Consider the following 24968-nt stretch of genomic DNA (forward strand, 5'->3'; position numbering starts at 1 on the left):
TTTATTTTCAAATCTAAATATTTCTTCAACTGATCTCCCTATAGGTCTAAGAGATGAAGGTGACAATAAATATCTTAAAGTCCAGAATTTAATTTGTTCTTTATTGTTTGAAAGATCTGATCACCCCCACAGTTGGAGTTCGTGCACTGTATTCATGATTTTTTATCCTTAGACACATGGCTAAGCAATTTTATCAAACCCACAAGGCTTTTGAGTAATGTGAGCCTCTGTGATTCCCTCAGGTTCTTTTTGACGCCATCAATATTTCATTGTTTACCATTTGCTTCATGGTTTGGCACTCTTCCTGTCCTCCTCCCAAGCCAGTTAAACTGTAGTTTGAACAGCAGCTTCAGGGAAGGAGGCCAGTGAGGCTGGTGGGGCCTTCTGAAACAGAGGCACAGAAACAGGCATCTAAACCTAGTTTAAAATGAGCCCTTTGGACTCTGTGGCCCATGAAAGAGCCCTTTGGGAGTGGAGTTGAAATATGGGAGAACGTGCATTTTATGCAAAGAATCTTCTCTGATTTACTTGGAACATCAGTGTTTCTGACATAAAACTGTGACCCTTAGAAAATCAAACTGCGTGGAAATCTGTTTAAGGATTTATAAGAATGTTCTCGACACAGGCTCTAAAAACAATAAGTGAGTTTAATTGGAAACTGGTTTTATAAATTTACAGGGTACATTTCTTTGACTACTAGCCCAATAAAAAGTGGGATTTTTTTATTCTGAAGTTGCCTTGGGCATCCAATAAAAATGTCTTTAATTATCCCTGACTTGGATGGCTTTTGTCCCTACGTGCTGCACAATAGGCCTTTATAGGCTACCTTTCATGCCAGTAATAAGAAAACTCTATTGTTATCCTCTGACTATGGCTCCTCAGTGAGAGCCAATTCAGCTTGTCCTTTGATGCCTAAACTGTGTACCTATCTCCCCTAAGGTCCTTTTCTGTCTTGGGGGTCAGTGCTGTTGAATCTACCATGCATGCTGTTGTCATTGGGTACTAAAGGATGCACGTTTTGTACTCAGAAATCTTTCCATACTTGGGCAAGATGAGTGGTAGTCACGCATAGACGTAGTACAGTCTGAGTATGCCATCGGGCCTACCATAGCCTTCTTCATCTTGGGGTGAGGCTGTTCCCAGGGGAACTCAGCTCCACCATGTGATGCCCACTACTTTATTCCCCAGAAAGCCATCATCTTTTCCTATTCTGTTTAATACCTTGCCATCCACCAAAACAAGGGTAGTATGTATTTGTGCTCAGTACGCTGTGGCGTGTTGGATACGCTGCTGCTATATTTTGATCCTTTTGACTGGAGACCTTCATAGGCATTTGATCCTCAAGGTTTACACAGCAATCAGCTGACCACAAGCTGTACACTACACAATTCGATGGCCCAGTAGGAGTATTTCCTGGAAATTCCTAACTTAATGATATTGTTGGTAGTAGATGTAACCTGGAAAATAAGAGCCAAAAGATGCGGGAACATGACTAGAGTTCTATTTGGTTCCCGATAATTGGTTCACTTCATTGTATCAGGTGACGAACATGTCACCCAGAGCAATACTACTCAGATCTGCAGATTTCCACTTGTCCTTGTCAGGCTCCCAAAGCAGAGATGGTCTTGGCAAACATATGGCCTCACCCTTTCAGGCACCTGCTATAAGTGCTAGGAGACAATACCCTCCGTTGCTCTGAGCCTCACTAAAGGCATCAATGCAATGTTGGATTTCTCCTGTTGCATAAACCCCTTCATTCATTCCTTTATCCCCAGCTACTGTTTCTCCTCTCCATGTGTCATTTATTTTTATGCAAACTTTTTCACCATTTGAAGGGATGTGAGGTTCAGCCACTGTGCTGATCCAGAGTGCTTCTCCCTCAATCCACTCCTCTTTATACAGAGTAGGGTTACACAGATACAGAACTAGTAGGCTTTGTAGAGCATTGAGCAATGTAGCTGCATTCATGATCAACCTGAATTTTGCCAGATGGAGTGAAGGCACAATGCAGCCCACAGGCCCTTAGGAATTCTGGCTTCCAAATTTAAAGGTATAGCTAGAGTTTCTTAGTTGGGATCATCTCTACTTCCTCCTGTGTTCAGTACCCACAGTTGCAGTCCTGGTCCCAGAATGATCACCACCAGTTAGGAAAAAAGAAAGTTGAGGTGATGTGGGAATAATTATATAGTCATACTAGCACCCTCCCCATCCCCTATCTCCCAAATCCTCCAGAGAAGCAGAGGAATCTAATGACTGGGGAGCCCTCCTTGGTTCCCCACACACTGAGTGTGACCACACACTCAGGAAGGTGTGTACGTCAGCCTTTCATGCCCTTATCTCCCCAATTTTAGGCAGTAAATGTTCAATTGTCCCTGCCAACTTTCTATCAAACCACTACTCTGAGAATGGTAAGCAACATGATATGTCCATTTGTGTGAGATCTCTTTGCCCACTCTTGGACACTATGGGCTGTAAAGTGCATTCCTTGGTCTAAAGAAATGTAACTCAGTGGTCCAAATTGTACAGCATCTGCTCTGGTCCTTTTATTGTGTTGAGTGTTCGCATTATCACTGTGTATGCAAAGCCCAGTCCAAATTAAGTGTCTATTCCATCAGGACCGATTTATAGCTTCCCAGCCCTACTGGCAATGTCCCAATATAGTCTGCTTGCCAGCTGTGCACAGAAGTCTTCTCCCTGGGAATCTGCCCCATAGCCGCCTGTCATTTCTGTCTTCCTCGCTGCAGACAGAGCAGTTCTGGTTGGCATTGTGTGTCTCTGGGTGTGCAAGAGGAATATGTTGGTGATCAGCCCATCTCTGTGTTGCTGCAGCTCCCCCCTTGGACCCAGCTGAACACCTCAGGTGAATGCACCAAGATAACTACTAACTGATTCCAATCACCTTCCAATCTGGGAAAGAAATTCTTCTAATGGGCATTGACATGTCCTATTTAATGCACCCCTTAAATTCCCATAGGGCTGTGTCCCGTATGGACCTCCACTTAATAATCCAATTTTTCATTACCCATCTGCCTGACTGAATGGCCAAGTCACTGGCCACTGCCCGTGAGCCAGACACACTCTGACTTCGGGGTTTTCATTGTTGTTCAATTCCTCCATCAATGCAAGGAAAATAGATGTAATCCAGCTCCCCGTGCTGATTGGTTCTCATCTTCTTCAGTTATAGTTTTTCACCAGCTAGTCATAGTCCTCAGCCTTCCAAATAGGATGCTGCTTGTACGGTCAACTGTCATCTGTAAACCACATAGATTTTGTTGGTCAGTCAAGAAGTTATTCGTATGATACCACCGATGTGTTCATAGGATCTGGCAGCTCCTCCGCTGGTTCCAAAGTTGGCCCTGTAGAAATGAGGCTGCCCACTCCCGAATACAATGAGAACCTCCAGTCATTCCTCCAAGAGCATATTCCTGAGTAGACCATTTCCATTTTATTATGAAGCTCTTCATGGTACTGATTTCCTTATCAGAATGTTTCTGTGACATCACCCAAGATAGTATGCATAGTTCAGGTTTCAAGATTATTTTGGGTCCTTCAGTCACAGACAAAGTTTCAATTAATGCCGAATAATAGCAAGCCAGTAATTGTCTCTCATATAACATGTACCATACTGCTGCATCTGGAAATTTTCTGGTCCCAAATCCCAGCAGTCACCCCTGGGTAGTATTCATGGGCTATTGCTATAAGCTCTAGTCTGTGTTAAAGTGTGATTTGCAGAGACTTCCAAGACCATATCTGAGTGTGAATCATGGGGGCCCAATAGGGATCGGGCTGTCACTTTCTGCTACTGTGAAGTCTCCCATTCAAACACGGCCTTCTTTCAGGTAGTTTTATGACGGGAGCTAGCAATGCTCCAGCGGGGAGTCCTCCACATCCCGGCAGCGCCACAGGCACTGGGCTCCTTCTTAGTTCCAGGGCCAGGCAATGGTCACTGCTGGTTTTTCGTTGTCTGCAGAATGTCAAAGGTGGCTCCTGTCCACATTACTCCCAATAATTTTACTGTTTGGATGGGCTCTGGGATTTTTGCTGGGTCTCTCAACCAGCCTCTATTAGCCATGCATGTCACCATTTCATTTAAGTAGTCTTGGCTCATTCTTAATGTCTGACACTATCATGATATCATCAATGTAGTGTGTTATCAAACCAAATTATGGCAGTAAGCTGGTGAATTCAAATAACCCTGTGGCAATGCAGTCACTGTAAACCGGGATCCTTCTCATCTGAAGGCAAACTGTGCTTGGCTCTTTTCTGAGACTGTGATCAAGAAAAAAGCATTCACAAGGTCTAGCACCGAGTACCAATATCTTTGGCTTGTATTTTTTGCAGTGTTGAAGCCCTACCAGGGACTGCCAATGCTGTAGGTGATACTACTTTATTCAAGCCTCGATACTCTGCTGTTCGTCTCTCTGAGCCATCTCTCTTTCTCATGGGCCACACAGGGCTAACCTACAGAGATGTCATTAATTAAAGTGGACAAAATCTCTTTTGTCCACTAGGCATCCAATAGTTGTGTCATATTAACAACCTGTGTGGGCACCAACAAATCTGTAGGCTTGCATTTAGCATGTCCAATTAATAATAGCCAAAGGGTACACTTACATGCCTTCATATGACAATACAAGATATAGGAAGTGTTCCCCAGTCAGACATAATATCCATCCTCATAATACATCCAGGTAAAGGAGACACAACTATCTCACATAGTCTGTTCAAAGAACCTAATTTTCATCCAAACTTTCAACTTAATCCCATCACTGTTACGTCCCCCTATGCTCCCAAGCTAACTGTGGCCTCCTTTAGGACCTCACCAATAGGTTTTGAAGTTACACATTGGGATCCTGCATTAAGGAGTCCTGGAAAAAGTTTTGTCCTCCCCTTGGCCATTTTGGCCACACATGTGTGCATGGCCTGGGGTCCCCAAGCTAGGGATCAGGCCAAGACACCCTGGTACTTTTGTCAATCTTCATCCTTATTAATTTGCCTGACCATTGCCACCAGTGATACGATGTCATGTTTTTCATTGTTATCTTTGCCGGAATTTCAGCTTTTAAATTTCCTCCAAACCACGGTTTGGAGGAAATAGAGGGGATTTGTTTAGAGCCCTTCAGTGTGGGGGCATCAGCAGGAGCTGCTATCAGCCCATTCAGTCTCCCACAGTGGAGCATTAAGATCAGTGTTTCGACCTCATCAGTGTCCTCCATATTCTTTCCATTTCCTAATAACTGTTTAAAGACTATCCTGCTGGGACTCATTCCTTGACTATCCTCCCTTTCCCCCATTCTTTAGTGAAAGAGCCTAATTTGCTTAGACTACAGGTAAGCTGAGAAAACAATTCTGATACGGTTCCTAGGACTGTTGCTTGCCTTTGCAATAGTGTGCTTATATGGGCTATCTGTGCAAAAGGGGCTCCCTTAGTCACAGGTTTGCTATGACCTGGGTAAGGGGTATATTACGTGGACGACCAAAAAATCTGATCATTGTAAAGCCAAACCAGCATGGATTCCAATGCCGCCTGGGAGCAGCCTCATCGGGGCAGCTCCATTCAGCATTTAAGGATCGGGACGGCCAATGCTCCTTCTCAGGGTCAACAAACTTTACAGTGGCTTTTATGTCTCGCAGGCTCGCTGTCCCTTCTGGAGCAGCCTGCTGTGTGTTTGGATCATGGCCCGCCATGTCTGCTGGTTCAATAGGAAGCAGTGGCTCCCGCGTCAACCAAACATGCTCTTGTACTCTGATGTATTCAAAACCGAGAAGACTGTTCCTCAGTTAATCACTCTCCCTATTTTAGTAAAAGTTCTTCAGCAAGCTGATGATATAGATGGACAAAGGAGACCGCTCCTTCACACCATGTCGCCTGGTTTAGTAGTTTCTTGGTTTTGCACACCCTCCACACCTCCTGCCCCTACTGTTTGGACTGTTTCTTGGTGTCCCAAAGTTGTAGAAGTGTTATCTTTTGTTTGAGCATAATTTGCCTCTTTGGTAGCGGCCACGAGGCTAGCATAGCTCTGACCAGCCAAATTTGAGTACGGCCGGCACCAGGATTTGCCACAAAGCTCCGCTTTACTTTCACTTTAGTTATCACAGGCAAAAACAGCCAAGGGTTTGTATATTAAACTTCTTTCCCATCACTTTGCATTTTTTCTCCTGTACCCAGTGAAGCCAGCTCTTTGGGACTTTGGTCTAGCATTTCTAAATTCCATTGGTAACCTTGACGTCCAGTAACTGATGGCAGTGTGGCTGCCGTCTCCTTTCCGTTCTGAGAGATGAGACGACTAAAGTGCAGAGAGGTTAGGTGGCTTGCCTAACGTCACACAGCAAAAGAATGACAGAGCCAGTGTTTGAAACTGGGCTTATCTGACGTCAAGGCCTTGCCCTTAACCTTTAGCAAAACTCCCTCCTGTGAACAGATTCTAAACCTTAGAAGCTAGAAGCCTCTCCTATTCCACTGGGCATTTCTTACATTATTCCATAGGGATTCCCTCTTTCCAACCATTCCTTTATTAATACTCCTTTTTTTTTGTGATGGGCAGTCCACTCAGTCTTGCTCAGCTTCAGATATGTGTTGGGAAACAGGAACATTGTCTGCGCTCTTTGGGCCTCTTCTGTTTCCACCCCAGGGCCTCTGTTGGGCAGGAAGTGGCTGTTCAAATAGATCTGTGATTCTTAAACTTGGATGCAAGTTGAAATTACTTTGGGAAACTTTAAAAAATGCTAATGCCCAGGGGTGCCTGGTTGGCTCAGTTGGTTGAGTGTCTGCCTTCAGCTCGGGTCAGGATCCCAGGGTCCTGGGATAGAGTTCCATATTGGGCTCCTTGCTCCGTGGGGAGTCTGCTTCTCCCTCTGCCTGCCACTCCCCCTGCTTGTGCTCTCAATCTCTCTCTTGCTTTCAGTCTCTCTCTCAAAAAAAGAAAAAGAAAGAAAGAAAGAAAGAAAAAAGAAAGAAAATTGCTAATGCCCAGTTCCACCCTAAAAGATCTGATTTAATTGGTTGATTTCTGTCTTAGTTTATTCAGGCTGCTAAACAGAATGCCATAGACTGGGTGACTTATAAAGAAGAGAAATTTATTTCTTATCATTCAGGAGGCTGAGAAGTCCAAGATCAAGGCACCAGCACATTCAGTGTGTGGTGGGAACCCGCTTCCTGATTTATAGACAGCTGTGTTTTTGTTGTGTCCTCACAGGGTAGGACAGGGTGAAGCAGCTCTCTGGGATCTCTTTTAGTAAGGGCACTAATCCCATTGAAGAGGGCTTGACCCTCATGACCTAATCACCTCCCAAAGACCCCACTTCCAAATACCACCACACTGGGGGCAAGGCTTCAACATAGGAATTTTGGGGTCATACGAACATTCATTCTCTAGTAGCTGTTTGTGGGTTGCTCCCAAAAAGATGTGTTTACTTCCCAGAACCTGTGAATGTCACCTCATTTGGAAAAGGGTCTTTGCAGATGTAATTAAGCCAAGGATATTGAGAGGAAATCATCCTGGATTACCCCAGTTGGCCCTACGTCCATTGGCAAGTGCCCTTAGAGAGACACCAGGGAAGAGACAAATTGAGAAGAGGAGGAGGCCGCGTGAAGATGGAGTGGAGATGGTAGCCAGGAGGACACAAGCCAGGGACACCTTGAGCCACCAGATGCTGGAAGAGACAAGGAAGAATTCTCCCCTGGAGGCTTCAGAGGAAGCGCAGCCCTGCTCATGCCTTGTTTTCAAACTTCCAGCCTCTAGAACTGTGAGAGAATAAAATTCTGTTGCGTAAGCCACCATGCTTGTGGTAATTGTTTTGGCAGTCACAGGAACTAACACAGTTAGGGTGCGGCCTGGGCATTGCGTGTTTTTGAGAGTTCCCTGGGTGATTCTAACGTGCAGCCAGGGCTGGAAACCCCTGGAATAGGGCATTTCGAGAGTGTCTCGTCTGGCAGTCTCCCTCAGCTCAGGGCTTAAATGCTTTCTGCAATATGATGATGTCTTCTTAATTACATTTGTGTTATCTTTTAGCGGAGTGAATATTTGATGCACTGTGGGGGCAGCCAGGGTATATAAAATCTATAGTAAGGAAATCAAAATCTTTATGTACAGGTATTTTGGTATCTGTATCTTAAGCACATACCCGGATGCCCAGGATTTTTGTCTCGAAGGCTGTTTGGGCTGTATCTGCAATGTTGTTTGCTGCTGCTTTATTGGGTTTCTGAGTTATCCTGCCCCCTTCTTCTCCTGCCTTCCTGTCTTCCTCCTGCTGCTTGTCTCTGGGCAGTTCACTCAAGGCTCCTCAGCACCTCTGGAAACCTGGTCTGAGGAAGGAGAAGGGACCATGCCAGGGGCTCTGTCAGCAGGGCTGAGGAAATGTTGTGTGGGGCGAGGAGGAAATGGCCACTGAGAGGTTTCTGGGATTTTGCCCCTTCTCCATATCCCTGCACAAGGAGATACTGTTTCTGATGTCCACTCACTTTTCCACGTAAACCTTGAGAAAGAAGATGTTGGGGAATGATAGGGACACTTGTCTTCAGGTACAGAGACTTTGTTACTCTTTTAAGGGCGTGGGAAATAGTTGAACTGACAGTTTGAGAGCTTCCAAAGGGTTGGGATTCCACACAAGTTTAGTAGTTTCTGAAGCCTATGATTTCTCCACCATACCCTGCTTCTTCAAAAAAATATACGGTTATATAAAAATATATATACCGATACTGATGTGTGTGTGTATTAATACATTCCACAATGTGGATGACCCTTACAAACATGTCATGATCCCAGGGTCCTGCGATCGGGGCCCACGGCAGGTTCCCTGCTCAGCAGGGAGTCTGTTCTTCCCTCTCCCTCTGCCCCTCCCCTTCCCCCTCCCTCTCTCTCCCTCCCTCTCTCTCTCAAATAAATAAATAAAATCTAAGACAACAAAAACATTTAAATGTCCAGAAAAGACAAACCTGTGCATAGAAAGTAGATTAGTGGTTGCCTAGCGTTGGAGGTGAGGATGGGTATTAGCTGTGAGTGGGCATAGAAAGTAGATTAGCGGTTGCCTAGCGTTGGAGGCGAGGATGGGTATTAGCTGTGAGTGGGCAAGAGGGGTCTGTCTGGGGTGATGGGAATGTTCTAATGGATGAAAATGTGATCGTTGCTCAACCTGGCAAGTTTACTACAAACCATGGAGTTGTACACTTAAAATTATTTTGCAGTATGTAAAATAAACTTGTTCCATAAACTTGTTTAAATATACGTATGTAATATCAAATTTAATCCTGTTACTATCAGAGTGCATGTTAACTTTTGTAACCTGTAGTGTAACACACTTGTGGCAGGGCCTCATTTTCTCTGAAGGGGCTGGGCACCATGCACCTGTCTAATCCTGTGAAGTCAAGGCGGCAACACCTGCTAGAGTAATCCCAAGCCCAGGGAATTTTTCTCACTGGGTCTTCAGGTTAGCCTAGGGTCTTTCTCCTGCCAGGTAGTTTGGAAAAGTGACACTAGTTATTTCTCCTTTCAACATCATATCAGGATACGTACAACAGTTTAATAATAGTAATAATAATATAGAAGATTTTTCACAAGAGAATCATTAAAACCATATTACTGCCGTAGACTCTAATTAGGGTCTTGGCTTTATTTTCTGTATCCATCAGGATGGACTGGTTGTGCTGCAATAACCAAAGTCACCCAGATTGCAGTGGCTTAAAAGAACAATAGTTTATTCCACACACTGCATGACTTTGAAGGTTGGTGGGGGGCTTTGTTCCATGTCATCCTAACTCAGGGACTCAGGGTGACAAAGTCTCCACCATCTGAGACATTGCCAATGTCATGGTATGAGGAAGAAAATATGGAGAAATACACATACTGGTTCTTAAATATTTCCACCCAGAAGTCACAGACATCTTTTCTACTCATGTTTTATTGGACAAAGCAAGTCACATGACATCACCTAACTTCAAAAAAGCAGAGGAGTGTACAGCTCCTTCCTGTTGGGAAATAGAGGGGAAGGGAAAGTGGGTGAGCAATGATAATGCTTGTCACACCCACTTCCACCAGAAGAGGCATCCCAGTGGTAAGGACTCACAAGCTGCCCTCTGCTGGGCGAGAGTGACCATCTGTCCTCTTTTGCCTGAAGGGTTTCCTCAGGATGAGGCACTTTTAGTGCTAAAAGTGGGAGAGTTTCAAGCCAGTTGAGATGGATAGTCACCCTAGTTGAATTTTGCCTTGAGTTGCGCATCCTGGGTATGAAGGATGGAGGGATCTCTTTGCCCATGAATACTGCTTTCAAAAAATCTGAAAATTATAGTCCAGGCCCTAGAGTAACCCAGCAAACCCTTTTGAGCCCCCCCCCTTTTAAAGATTATTTGTTTATTTACTTGAGAGAGAGAGAGTGAGAGAGAGAGGGAAAGCACAGAGGGAGAATGAGAGGGAGAAGCAGACTCCCCGCTGAGCAGGGATTCCCAACATGGGGCTTGATCCCAGGACTCTGAGAGCATGACCTGAGCTGAAGGCAGCTGCTTAACCAACTGAGCTACCCAGGTACCCCATCCTTTTGGGCCTTTTCATTAAAAATTGAGATTACTATATAGACTACTCTAAAAGTTCTCACTGGTCCCTGGCTCTAAGAGGGAATCTGAGGACTTGTCTCCCTGGCAGGGTTTGGAAACTTCCCTTGCTCATTCAAAAGCCATCACCAAGTTAGTCTATCCCATCCTGAGAGAGTTACCTACAACGGGATGAAGCTTGAGCCTCGGAGATGCTCACTTACACGGGGCCCTTAATGTGTTTGGATGGTCGGTGTGTTTCTATAAAATTTCCAAAGTAAGGTACGTTTGTATTCTTTTTCTGAAAGAGGGCTTCCCAAATTATATAACTTTTGAGGCCCCACAAAACCTGGATTGATTCCAGATTGCATCAGAACATGTCCATTATGCTCCTCATGCTTCACGTGGAAAAAGGGCATGACTTTCCTCAGGAAAACCTTCCCCATCTTCCTGTGCTGCCTTTTCCTCTACTGTGTATTTTCAGAGCACCATGTACCTCCTATTCATAATACCGGAGTTGCAATTTTAACATTGACTTAAAGTTTTTCTCCCCTAAGCGATTGCCCACTCCAGGAAGGCAGGGCCCATTTCTACTTTCACTTGTTACGTATCCCCAGCACCTACCAGCGTGCTTGGTACATGGTCAGAGCTCAACAAATGTTGCATAAAATAATGTCAGAACACGGTGTATACTGCATGCATAAAAATTTATTTTAGTTAGGTTTATTTTGAAGAATTCGTTGTATGTTTACAAATATCTGGGGACAACCTGAAGTTTTGTAAAACTGAGGCTGACTGACATTGTTCTAGGCTACCATCCAGATATTGTATCTAGATAATGCAGATTAACACACATACAACTCTCGTGTGGGCGCCATTTCTACCTGGGGAAATTAAACCTCAGTTGTCCACGAATCTGAAACTATCTAATTTTAATATTCCATTTAGCTCCCAGAATTCCTTGAAATAGCGATCGGAGAAAGCTCAGCAATAATATAATACCCAGCAAAATAATCCTTGTTATATAATGACACTCTAATTCAAGTTGTGTAGCCATCATACAGTTCTTTTCATTGTCGCTCCAACCCAGCGCTTCAATCATACAATCCTTTTCAGTATTAGCAGTAGTTAACGTTTATTGAGCACTCGCTTTGTGCCGGGTACTGAACTCGTTACTTTACACGCACTAGCTAAATCCTAACAATACGCTTATGATCCTACTATCCTCATTGTGCAAAGGACAAAACTGAGGCTCAGAGAGGACAAGTAACTTGTCCAAGGTCACAGTCACAGAGTGGTGAAGTTTAAGGAGGAGAAGACTCCTGGTTGTCCTAATATTTTTCATTCTTCCTTTCTTTCTTAGTAAAATCTCTCAATTTTAGGCAAATAAATGAATGCAAATAAAATTATTGCAGTTTAGATGGGATGGTGATAGCATTAATTATCATATATTTGCACAGCAGAGACTTCATAACAATAAAAACAAAATGTAATCATCTTTCCTCCACTACTTAGCTGAAAGCTTATTTCCTTGGGCAGGTTTTGTCAAAAGCGTTTGACCTTGAGACCTCGCCCAATTAAAAACCCTGTTGAGAAGTTTTTCACTTGATGTAACATCAGTGACAAAGAAAGAACTGGAGTTAGTGGAATTCATAACAGATGATGAAGGAACCAGAGGGTGTGACCTACTGTTAAAAGAGAGAAAAGGAAACTATTGTGTCTTTCTAGAAACAAAATGGAAAAGACTCATTATTTAGAAACTCAAAATAAATATTGGTTTTGAGAACCGAAGACCTGAATTCTGGTCTAATCATTATCCTGGTCCTTCCACCAGCTGCCTGTTTACCTCCTAGAATTGGACACGGGACCTTGTAGAAAAACAAGAAGACCAAGATCAACTAATGGAATTGGCGGCCATCTTAGTTCTTCGAAAATAGCTCAGAAGAAACGTTTAACATTTTCTCAGTCACTTTCTGCAGATGACTGTAAACAATGAAACAATTTTAGTTTAGTTAGTTCTTCCATCTGGTTTCCTGTGGGTTTTTTTTTATTGCTCATTAATATTCACACCACCACTGATATTAATTATTAACTTTTCCTGGCAGTAGTTTTACCATACCACAGGGAGAGAGAGGGGATTGCTGATTCTGGGACCCACAGAATCATGGTGGGTGACTCAGTCCACCAGAAAGTGTATTTGCGGAACGATACTGGAGTGATAAGGAACACCTTTTACTGGAATAACACATTACACTTTCAATTTACTTTCACATGCATTAACTCATTTGACTGTGGTTACCGGTTACAGTACCCGAAGCTTGAAGATTCGAGGTCTCGGCACTTGCAGACAGGTCACTTTGTGCCTCTGTTTTCCGACCTATAAAGTGGAGGACACACTACCTTCCTCATCTATTACAAAGTTGTTCTGTGGCTCAAATGAAAATATGCGTGGGAATGCTTTGCAAACTGTAAATATCTGTGTAAATAGAAGCCATCATACTAACATAATATGAAAGATGAGGGAACAGAGGCTGGACTTGCTAAAGGTGACTGGGCAGATAATGGCAGAGCTGGGCTCCACCGTTCCTCCAGAAAGAAACACGTAGGGAGTGGAGATCTGCCGTTCTTTAAGGCCACCCAGCAGCTGAACCTCCTTGCCTAGGGGTTGAAGAGTCCCTCCCCTTCAGAGGCACACCCCTTCTGTCGTTATTTAAACTGAAAATGCCACTCCCTTTCCTGGCCTCCCCTAAGCTGGGGGGCAGGCTGTCACGTGGGCCCTAGCAACCTTCTGCATCTGCCTTATGCCTTGGCTTGGAAGCTGGAGAGATGAAGAAGGGGCTGGACCCACACGAGCTCCAATGGTGAATGAAGTCTGCTGCCCAGTAGTGGCTGTCCAGGCTCCTGTCCTCACTGAGCCCCTCTGTGGAATGATTTGGGTGTTGTTCCAGAGAGCAACTCTCTCTGGCCCTCCTGGAGAGTCTATGAACTAACAAGTTTCCAGGTGATGCTGAGGCTGCTGGCCCGTGGGTCCCACTTTGTGTAGGAAGGCCTGCTAAATTTGTTTTCAGATCAAGCTAACACCCTGACTTAGACTTACGGACTCTGTCATCAAAAATGGAGAGGCAGGCTTTATACATAAAATGATACTAAAAAACACTAAAAGGAAAATCTCCATTTTTTTCTGGAATTACAATTATCCTATTGTCTCCTAAAAAACCCAGATGATATTAAATTTTTAAAATTAAGGAGAATTAGAATTGTGTTGAACAATGTTTTATTGTTCTGTAACAGCCATGGTGTTCATCGGAGACAGGACCCTGTGTCATAAAACTAGATCTGGATATCACTCTTTGAGTAGTTCCATCTTCAGGAGCACAGTTAGAAAGGGGGTGTCAGGGGTTGTAGGAGGGGAGAATGATAACTTCCTAGCTGAAGTTTCTTTCCTCAAATTCCTTCTCACACACTTTCTGTCTCTAAGTAAATGAAACAAAGAGATAAAGTCTAGTGGGATAAAGGCAGAAACAGAATAGTCCTCCCCCAAATATAATAACATTTGTTGACACAGATGCCTAAAGACTAGTGTGAGTCAGCTTGGGCTGCCATAACAAGATGCCACAGCCCGGGCGGCTTCAACAACAGGCGTTTATTTCTCACAGTCCTGGAAGCGGGCAAGTCCAAGGTGGCAGCACACCTGGGTTTTGGTGAGAGCTCTCTTCCTGTCTTGCCATTTCTTCACAAGATGAAAAGGAAGCTCTGGTGTCTTCCTCTTTTTATGAAGACACTTATCTCATTTTGGGGGGCTCCTACCGTCATGACCTCATGTACACCTAATTATCTCCTAAAGCCCTGCATCCAGAATCACCACATCGGGGGTAGGATTTCAACATCTAAAGTATGTGGGCAGGGGACACAAACATTCAGTCCATTACAACTAGATAAAGATTCTTCTAGATAAATGATTTAACTTCAATGCTGGAAGTCTGTTAGTTCTGGGCAAAGGGCCCTGTTGTCAGTTGTGGTGTGTTTCACTGGAAGGGAGGTGTGCCATTGTGAGCGCCGAGTGACAGGGGAGCAGTGGGCAACGCTCCCTTCTCCATGGAACCTGGAGGATTGCTTGTTTTGTCATTTGGAGAAACCGGTGCATAGCAAGTCTTAGGAAGCCATGAAAAGCATCTTCGACGAAAAAATTGGATGCCTTCATTCTAGAAAACAAACATCGAAAGCTCTAAGGTAGCTCAGAACCCACGAGAATATATCAATGGCCTTCAGGAAGAAAACCAAGAGTGTTTGAATACATAACTAGAGACTTCCACTGGATAATGTCAGTAGCAAAAGAACTTCTTAGTGTTGATATCTTGGCTGCATCTGCTTTTCCAGCCCTGGTACAGAAGACGAGAGTCTATGACATGGAGAAAACAGATCTGGAAAGAAAACTGAGTAGTCTTTGCCATACTTAAATTAGGAAATGCCTGATCTTCTCCTACTCATAGCTTCAAGAAACAATTCTCACTCTGATCTTACAGTATCTTTTTTTTTTTTTTTTTTTTTTTTTAAGTAGGCTGCACTCCCAGCCTGGAGCCCAATGCAGGGCTTGAACCCACGACCCTGAGATCAACACCTGAGCTGAGACCAAGAGTCGGATGCTTAATCAACTGAGCCACCCAGGTGCCCCTGATATTATAGTATTTAAGGAGTTCTCCAAGATGTCTTCAGGAGATCCTCTCTCTTCAAATCTCTCTCCACTAATACTCCATTCTCCAAAAATTAAGATAAATAACCTTACTCTTTAATCTAAAAACAAGCAGTACTCACATACAAATTTCATATAGTATTGTTAGTATCAAGTGAGATAAAAAATCATATAAATCAAATAGTGCTAAATATATAAATAGTAAAATTTTTCCTTAAGATGGATATCCTTGAGATACACTGTAGAGTAAAAACAAACTGAAAACAGTGCATGTATCACATAATTTTTGGGACAAACATATGTAAAAATGGTATTTTCTACAATATATAGGAAGATTTGGGGGAAATGGTCTGGAATGAACACTCCTAACTGAGAAGAGTACTTACCCCAGGGAAAGGATTAAACAACCACCACAAAACAAAAAATCCAAGCATGGGCTTAACCAACAGGGGCTCCCAAGAGCAAGCGTCATTTGGGCCTCGGAGAGGGAAGATACACTATCTTCATGGGTTTAACCAAATGTGTTGGGAAAAATAATAAACAAATATATTTAAATAAAAGGAGAAGGAGACGGAAAAGTAATCACTTTATCCCTTGCTGTCCTCTCCCATTCAAATGATGCCTTGGCCTCTACTTCCTCGGGCAAAGAGAGGCCAAAGCTAGAGTAAACTGAAGTAAATACAAGCCATTCAGTTCTTGGCCGGGGCTTCCTGACCATTTGCAGGACCCAGGGCTAAAGTAACGATGAAAGTCCATATATAATACGTCTAAATATTTAAAAGTTATAAATCAAGCTAGCCCACTGTTAGATGAAATACATTCTATTTTCCTGACTTAACAGATACTCCTGTAAAATGATGTGGAAGATCAGGTCAAGTTAGAGCTCTCCGAGTCCATCACTCGGAGTGAGGCAGCATCAGGAGGGGTCCATAGGCCACCCTCTTGGTTTTCCACTGCTTGCTTTGTCCGTATGGTGAAGGGCTCTGCACACACATGTGGACCACTCAGCTCCCATGTGGACCACCCAAGCGCCATCCATATCCTTTCATGGTCTCACCTTGCCCTGGCCTGTTCACTCGGGGTATGCTCCACCCATAGAAAGTTGGACATGGGAAAAAGGCCTATGCAGGCCCTAGAGTAGGCTTAGGACCATTTGGACAGGAAATTTGGGGTCTCTCGTCCCTTGAGTTTCATCTACAAGTTGGGTGGGGGAACAGTCTCCAGAAGGGCACATCCCTGGGGCCCCATTGGCTCCTCATTCTGTGGGAGGTAGGAATGGAGGCAGAGGGCCACTGTAGGGCCCCCTGAAGCAAGTTCCCAGGGCTGGCCCCGGCCTGAGGTCAGTACTATTCTTTGCTTGGGGGACTCCTGGACTCAGGTCCTGTTGAGTTAAGGGATTTCAGGGGTTATTTTGACTACATTATGTATAGAACCCATGTCAGTGAATTAGCCTCATTTTCCCCACTTTGTACAAAACATGGATAGTAAAAATATGAGCAATGCAGCCAGCATCAAGACTTTCTCCTCTGTGAGAGATGCCCAGGACTGGAACGGAGACTGATGAATTCATCTTATCATGTCATTTCACTGGAATAGCAGGCAGAATTGTCGACACTGTGTAAATCGTTCTCTCTCCCTCTTTTGCAGACCAAGTAAGGTTGAATTTACCCAAGTTGAGTGCAAATGATGTGATTCTACTGCACTAACCATAAGATCTTGTTTCCTGTTTGTATTAGTTATTTACTGCTTCATAACAAATTACCCTGAAATTTTGCTGCTTAAAACAACAAACATTTACTATGTTGTAGTTTGCATGGGTCAGGAATCTGGAAGTGGCTTGGCCCACCAGGGCTGCAGGCATGAAAAGACTCGACTGGGGTGAAGGATCCACTTCCAAGCTCACTCACATGGTTGTTTACAGGCTTTAGTGCCTCACAGGCTGTTGGATCAAGAGTTTCAGTTCTCTGGGCCTCAGTTGCTTATCATATCATGTGGGCTTCCTGGAAGCCAAAGAAGGAAAATTTCAAGAAGGGGAGAATGGTCAAGTGAGTCAATGGCATATGGAAGAGCGTACTTCAGATCTAGCAGCGGCAGGGTAAACTGCTGACCTTAGCAAGAGTAGGCAGTGGGTCAGGAACAATGTTACAATCGGCTGAGAAGTGAATGGGAAGGAGGGAAAGGGAGATAGGGTCAGTAGATCCCAAACCAGGGTAGACCAACAGGTGCTGGGTTGGGCCATCTGGGGAGCTTTTAAAAAATAAGCCAATTCCTTCTAGTTAATTACAATGTATTATATACTTGAAAGTTGCTAAGAGAGGAGATCTTAAAGATCTTATCACAAGAAAAAAATTTATAACTATGTGCGGTGGTAGCTGTTCACTAGACTTAGTGTGGTGATCATTTCACAACATATACAAATATGGAATCACTATGTTGTATACCTGAAATTGATACAATGTTTTATGTCAATTATATCTCAATTTAAAAAATACCAGTCCTGAGACATCCCCCCTTTTGGGAGGAGGGGCAAGGAAGCTGAGGTTGAGAAATGTTAAATGACTTGCTCAAATTCCCATAGATCGAAGAAGGCAGAGCTGGGGTTAGAGCTCAGGCTCATGTGGAAGCCAAGGCAACACACTAGTTGGCTCCCCACAAGCCCATGTGAACATGAACCAGCCTTTCACTGACAGCTGGTGGCCCTGTGAGAGTTCCATTATATGATCTATTAGAACCCCAGTTAGCTTATATATAAAGAGGGTGTAATGTTTACCTTGTGTTGTTATTGCAATGATTAAGATAATTTATTTTTAATGCCCTCTTGCCAGAGACCACTTGGAATACACCCATAGTTATACAAGCTGGACTTATTACTCATTGCATTGAGGGAAATGTACACCATAGGACACCATGAAGGTGTCTCAGCGAGAGGGTGTTAGAAAATATTATTAAAGGATTTGGGCTCTTGTTAACTGACTTGGGAGCAGGCTTAAGAAAGCAGGGATAGTTCTATGAATGTGTATCTTCATAAATCTTAGCCATAGAGAGGGCAGGCTAAGGCCATGACTGGCCAAGAAGCAGCAGTCCCTCTTAGTAGCCAGGATAGTGTATGTTTGGTATTTCGTGGCTTGGGCCATGTTCACATTTTGTCTGTGTTCAGACATGATTACTGAGTGGCCCTGTTCTTGTCTTGATCCATCATAGTCCCAGAGAGGCCTTGTCTGATGTTGATGTTCAACTGGAGAACACCAAGGCCCAGTTACAGTGCCAGGGCAGCTCTTTCTCAGAATATAAAGTATCAACTACAGTGTCGGACTCCCGGGTGTTCCACCTGTGGGGGTTATGACTTTTACTGTGCTCACGCACACTGCCAGCGCAGGACCTTTGAGTCACAGTGAGGCAGGCAGGGGGCTGAGACATTTGGAGGAATCTTAAAGACAGATTCAAGCTGTAATGAGCCATTTTCATCCCCAGCTTCAGGCATCACAGGAAGCCATTTCCAGGAGGTCAGGGGTATTTCAGTCTGTGGAGAATTTCAGAAACAGCAAAGAGAAGGCTGCAAGTGAGAGGGCCCATCCTGGACTCTGCTTTTGCCTCCTTCCTGCAGTAGCCCTGTAGTGAGCCAGACCTCGGCTAGATGCTGGGACAGCCAGCACTTCATGGAAGACAGACAAGCAACCATGCTGAAAAATGGGGTGAAAGAGAACAGTGTGCGGTGAGGGCCGCCAACCCTCCAGGCAGTGGTTCCCACGCTTTCCTGAGCATTGGAATCACGTGGGAATTTTTAAAAATATTGATGCCTGGGTCCCACTTCACTGATTGAATTGGTGTGAGATGCTACCTGGGGCATCGCTATTTAAAAAACTCCCTGGGTGGTTTAATGCATTGCAAAGTTCGGGAACCACGGGTTTAATCCATCCATCTTTACGGTTTGGGGAGGGGGGAGGTCACGCAGACGTTCATCTGATCAAAGCTGTGGTACCTCATTCCAGGCACTTGTATTTTAGATACAAAACCTGACAGAATTTCAGGGGGTTTACAAATCCTAAGAAGAAAATCTGGAAACCCCTTGGTGGTGGGGGTGGTGGTGGTGTCTCACGGTCCCCAGTGAAAATCCCCAGATACGGGAGTAGCCAGCCCACATCAGGACGACTTGAGCTCTCTGACCCCTCCTCAAAGAATGGCGCTGGTCCTTCTTCACCGAAACCGCGCCTCATCAAGCCGAATTCCCTCAGGGCGAGGGCGCCGACAAGCAGCCGAGGCTGGGCCGGTGTGCGCACGTGTGCGAGTGTGCACGCTGGTGTGCACGCCGGTGTGCACGCGCGGGGCCGCCGGCGAGCGTGCGTTTCCGTTACCGGAGCCTCGGCAGCCTTCAGCTGCTGCTGCCGCTGCGGATGCGCGCCCGGCACCCCCTCCCAATCAGTCCCCTCCCCCGGTGGCTCTCGCTCGCCCTCTTCCCTCCCCCCGCAGCGTCGGCCGCCTCCGAGAGTGCAGGGCAGTGCTCCGCACGCGAGCCCCTCCAGCAGCCGCCCCTACGCGCACTGAGCGCCGAGCCCGGGGCGCGCGTGGCGCCCCCTCCCAGCTGCAGAGCGACGATGAGCCGCGGCGCGGGGGTCGTGGAGAGCAGGTGAGCGCATCTGCGCGGCTGGGGGGTTCGGAAGGAGAAAAGGCAGAGCGGGGTCCGGGGACGGCTGGGCCCGTCGACGTGTTGCAGGAGAGGCTTTGCCCCCTTCGGCAGCCCCAGCCCCTCTCGGGCTCTGCCCTTGCCCTGCGCGGGCGGGGGGCGAGGGCTCCACTCCCGTCCCGGCATCCCTGCTCCGGCCGCACAAACAAAGCACACTTCGGCGGCGGCGCCTGCCCAGCGCGGCCACAGAGCGGGGGGAGCCAATGCGCCGCCCGTGCCCGACCTCGACCCTCTCTATCCCAGGCCCGGGGTCTCGGCGGGCGGCACCTGGGTAGGGCAGGCGGCGGCGGGGTCGCGCACAGGTGCCCGCGCGGGAGGCGGCGGCGCGCAGCTCCGGAGGCCCCGCGCCCCCGGCCCGGAGGCGGGGCCTACAGGCGGCGCTGCTGCTGCCTGCGGCCGCGTTTCCCTCCGCGTCGGCTACTCGGTGCCGCGGCGGTGGCAGGTGGGCCCTATGTCTTCACATCCTCCTGGTGGAGGCGGCTGCGGGCGGGCGGCGGGTGCCGAGGGGGGCAGGTCGCCCGGCGGCGCCCCCTTGCTCCCCGCGGGTGGACTCGCGCGCTTCCCGCCTCCGCGGTGACTCTCCGCCCCCGAGGCTCGGTTTCTGCTGTCCTCATCTGCCCCTGGCTCCCGGGCTTCAGCTCTCGGGAGCCCCTGCGTCCTCTGTACCTGGAAGAAGACTTGGGAGGGCGCTCCAGGAGGGTGCCCGGGGTTTTGCTGAACACTGGCGGCTTTTTAAATTGAGTCAAGGGTAGGACTAGTTCCTTTAACGCCCCCCTTGCCATGTGTGGAGGCCCTACCCCGGCAGCCCCTCACCCCCCTTGTGGCGCTAACACAAGGTCTCGCGCACAGAAGGCTCCAATCGACATTGCTTGAAGGAATTCTATTACTGTAAATGTAGCCAATGCCTCTGTTTGTCACCAGACCTTTATCTTTTTTTAAGGTTTTTTTTTTTTTTTTTAAGATTTTATTTATTTGTTAGAAAGAGAGCGCGCGAGCACAAGCAGGGGGAATTGTAGGCAGAGGGAGAAGCAGACACCTAGCTGAGCAGGGGCTCCATGTGGTACTCGATTCCAGGATCCTGGGATCATAACCTGAGCTGAAGGCAGTCGCTTAACCTACTGAGTCACCCAGGCATCCCTCTCCAGAGATTTAAAAGCAGTTGCTTTTTGCATGGGAATGTTTATTAAGAGGTAGTTTGGGGGTGCTCTAAGGAGATTGTGGGCATGTTCTCCAGAGTTCCTGTCATCTGTAAAAGGAGGCTTTTATCATTGGATGTAGTGTTTCGGCACGGCGTGTGATGGGCGGTTTGTGAAATATATCCTTTAGGTAATCCTCTCATTGCCGTTAAGGGCTTGCAGGAAGTCACCCAAAGCAGCGCCGAAACGCTCAGCAAGGATTCAGACGGCGGACTCTTTTCTTCTAGGACAGTCACTGCTGCAAAATCCAAGTTTCTTTTTTTTTTTTTTTTTTAAAGATTTTATTTATTTATTTGACAGAGATAGAGACAGCCAGCAAGAGAGGGAACACAAGCAGGGAAAACCCAAGTTTCGACAGGAACAGCTAGAGCAAGGAGAGACTGCCAAGGTTTAAAGTGTTCAGGACTTCAGTTTTTCGTGGATCATTAAACATCAGGCCCACTTTCTCACAGGGAGGAGGGACGTTTGTTTTTCTGCCACTGTCCTTTAAAACACTGTTGCAATCAGGAAGGCAACCTAGAAAAGTCTGTGTGTAGATAGGTTTTACTATTTGATTTCTTGATGTGAGAATCATGAATAAAACCACAGTAGGACATGAACTGAGTCCACATTGAACATCAACAACTCTTCTTATAGAGGTATCCACCCAATAGCAAGTCTTGGGAGTGATTGTTAAAGAGAACTTGGAATAAATTATCTCTAGAAGTAAAGGTTCCCCCTGCCAAAGCAATAAAGGGAGGAAGTGAATTGAAATGTAGTATGTGACATTAACACAGTCATTTACACAAACAGAGCTAACTGAATTTTTCTGCTGGCCACTCAGAACTACCAGCCCTTGCTTGTCTTACTGGAGGATATGGACCTTCGCCACCTCTTTCTGTGGGGTTAGTCCACCATCTCTGATCTTTCTGGCCTCTTCAGGGAGATTGTTGCTAATGTGTCATTTTCGTGTTTCAGCACGGCAACAAAGTCCATAAAATTCAGTATCAGCCAAAGGTGAGGGGCAAGTCTCTGTAAACTGTAAAGCACCCTACAGACGCTAGCTACTGTTCGTTGCAGTTTTCCGTAGCTGCACAGCGTTCCATTCTCACATTTTTGGCCATTTAAGCTGTCTGTTACAGATTTTTTAAATACTGAGGAAGAGAGTCCTTATGTCTACCCTATTCTTTCTGTCATTTATTTGTTCAGTGGCATTTTTTTCATTGCAAATTATATGCCAAACTATGTGTTGGATGCTGGGGATATGGAATCCTTGGCTATACACACACCCTCACTCACACTCGTTGTTTTTTTCAGTTCCCAGCCTTGTAAACAAATGACAGCATAGCAGTGCAATAACTCCATTAATGCGGGTGTATATCATCAGATGTTGTTGGCTCAGGGAGGGGAGAAGAGAAGTTCCTTCTACAGGGCTGAGTCATGGGAACTCCCCCGCCCCGCACATCTTTAGCCCAGGCGAGCTCTCCTTCTTGTTCAGTCTGGGCACTCAGGATTTCTTTCTCTTCTCTTTCCCTCCTTCCCTTCTTGTCTTCTCACTGCTGGAAATGTCCCACCTGCCTCCCTTCTCCCTGCCAGCCTGGTTCTAGCCATTTTCTCTCCTGGCCCCGCTTCCCTTTAGGGTACGTTATGCAAAGCTCTCACTGACAGGTACAAGAAGGAAGAAAGGAGTAAACCCTGAAACTGTTTCTCCCAATTTCTGCCACCCCACAGCTAGCTGCCTTTTAGGCCATATCAGCAATGCAGTTAGCTTCTTTCTCTTGCTCCTCCACCAGCCAGGGTCCTCCATTCACAACTGTAGCTTGTAAAGCCAAAGTCCTAGATACTTTCCTTTTCGTTCCCAAGATGCCGAAAACTCTGTGTGTGTGTGTGTGTGTGCACAATCATACAGAAAACACAAGCATTTTAAGTGGCACATCACGTCATGAAGTGAACACATAGATGTGTTCACCACTGCCCAGGTGAAGACATAAATCAGGGCACCCTAGAAGCCCCTCTCATACTCCAATACTCAGTCCTGCTTCTCCTTCCCAAAGGAACAAGAGATTACTTTTGCTTGTTTGTAAACTTTATAAAAACAGCATCATGCAGCATATAATCTTCACGTCTGGCTTGTTTTGTGCAACATTGTTTGTGAGATTGATCCACATTGTTGTGTGTAAGCAGTTCTTTCATCCTCATTGTTCACGGTTCCGTTATACGATTACAGCACATTTTGTTCATCCATTTCTTACTCTTAATGAGCATGGTAGTTGTTTCCAGTTTTTGCCTATTACAAATAATATGCAACGAATCCTTCAAACTTGATACGGAAAGAACTAGCAGTTCCACCATTATTTTTTTCCTGTTGGAGTCACTTAACAAGGGGATGGGGTAGGTGAAGGAGCCAGCCTGTTGAGCCAGCCCTGTGGATTTTCCATCGTTGCCAGCCCTAAGTACCTTTGGAGGAACCAAAGACTGTGCTCTTCTCCAGGGACCTGAACACCGAAGAAAAAAACCCATAGGATGGCTTCTTTTGTGAGTGAGCTGATTGGAAGTGGTGATCTTTGGTGAGAAAGAAGAAAAGAAACCAAGTCATGATGGGAAGCTGGCTTGGTTCAGGAAGAATCCTCAAGGGGGTGGACAGTTGGTGGCTCAGGGTTCCCACATCTCTCCTGTCCCCACTCCCCTACCTGCCCTCACCTTCCCTTTGTTGAGTCTCTGATCTGCCCCAGGGCTGGTCCTGGATGGCTTCCCACGGATGGAAGTCTTTCTGTCCTGGCTTGTATGGAGGGGATTTTGGCTTCTAGAGCTCAGTTCTGAATGAAGACATTTTCCTTGGAGTGGGCTTTAAAGTTATGCAGCCCCCTGGGAGGTTTTTGTCACCTAGTAATACAACTGCCTGGACAAGGGGACTGGCTCTTGTGGCCTAGGGGACTGAGGTTTTCTTGGGGGAAATGCTTAGGCCTCTGGACTCAACACAAGCAGTGTCTTAACCTGCAAGTTGTCAAGGGTCGCACAGGTTCAGGCAGTCCCCATGTAAGACGTTGCGGGTGGCAGATTCTGGGACCCTACACTATTGACTTCCTCCTCTGCTTTCAAGGTATCAGTCTTCCCAAGATGGAAATGTAGAGACTACTCAGCAGATTGGATAATTGCCACTTAGCGTCCTGGGGGTTACCATCAGTTTGGTTACAGAGTTAGGATTTCTCCACCTCCTTGACCTTCCTCATCTCCTGCTTCTCTCCCCCTGACTACACTTGCTTTCCTCCTGTTCCTGGACCTTGATCCACTCCTTCCTTGTCTCAGACAGGAGCTGCCCCCACTACTCCCAGTTCTTCTCTCTTGTCCATTTCTGCTGTCCTTTGTCGCTCAGTTTAAATGTCACTTCCCCAGGGAGCCCTCCCCAATTCCTCAATCTTAGAGGAGCTCTCTTGTCATTCTCTCAAAGCACTTCCTGTCTCAGATACAGGAAGTCAGGCTTCCCCATCAGGCTGATGGGCTGGGGAACGCACAGACCAGCTGCTTTGTTCACTCTTATCTGGCACACACACTCCACACATGCTAGTTGAATGAATGAATTGATGAAGAAACCAGGAGACCTGACACAAGTTGTGAGATTGTGTCTGTTTATAACTTGCTCTGTGATCTTGGGTATTTACTCACTTACCCTCTCCTAGATTCCCATCTCCCCCTGTAAAATGATGCATCAGCCTGGAAGATCTTGTAGGTTCTTTTCATTTTCAGCTTTTTTGAGCCTAACAGCTAGAGGATCCTGTTTATGGGGAGGCAGCGCTCTTTGAAAATGCAAGATGGTCTTAGCATCATGGCTTAATTGGCTGTGTAGTTAGTCACATGCCTGTGATCGTAGCATAAGAGCCCAGTTCTTCCCAGTTCCTCAGA

General features: G+C 46.0%; 1 protein-coding gene across 1 annotated transcript in view; it reads left to right on the forward strand.

The window, feature by feature from the left end:
• The window catches only part of LOC113254133 (uncharacterized), a 70640-nt gene that overhangs the window by 18922 nt on the left and 26750 nt on the right, over positions 1-24968 (forward strand). Inside the window, exon 2 of the mRNA XM_026497387.4 lies at positions 19389-19836. Coding sequence (XP_026353172.2) covers positions 19389-19836 — 448 coding nt within the window. The remainder of the gene's footprint in view (positions 1-19388; positions 19837-24968) is intronic.

The sequence above is a fragment of the Ursus arctos genome, unplaced genomic scaffold (assembly GCF_023065955.2).
Source record: "Ursus arctos isolate Adak ecotype North America unplaced genomic scaffold, UrsArc2.0 scaffold_20, whole genome shotgun sequence".
Taxonomy (NCBI): Eukaryota; Metazoa; Chordata; class Mammalia; order Carnivora; family Ursidae; genus Ursus; species Ursus arctos.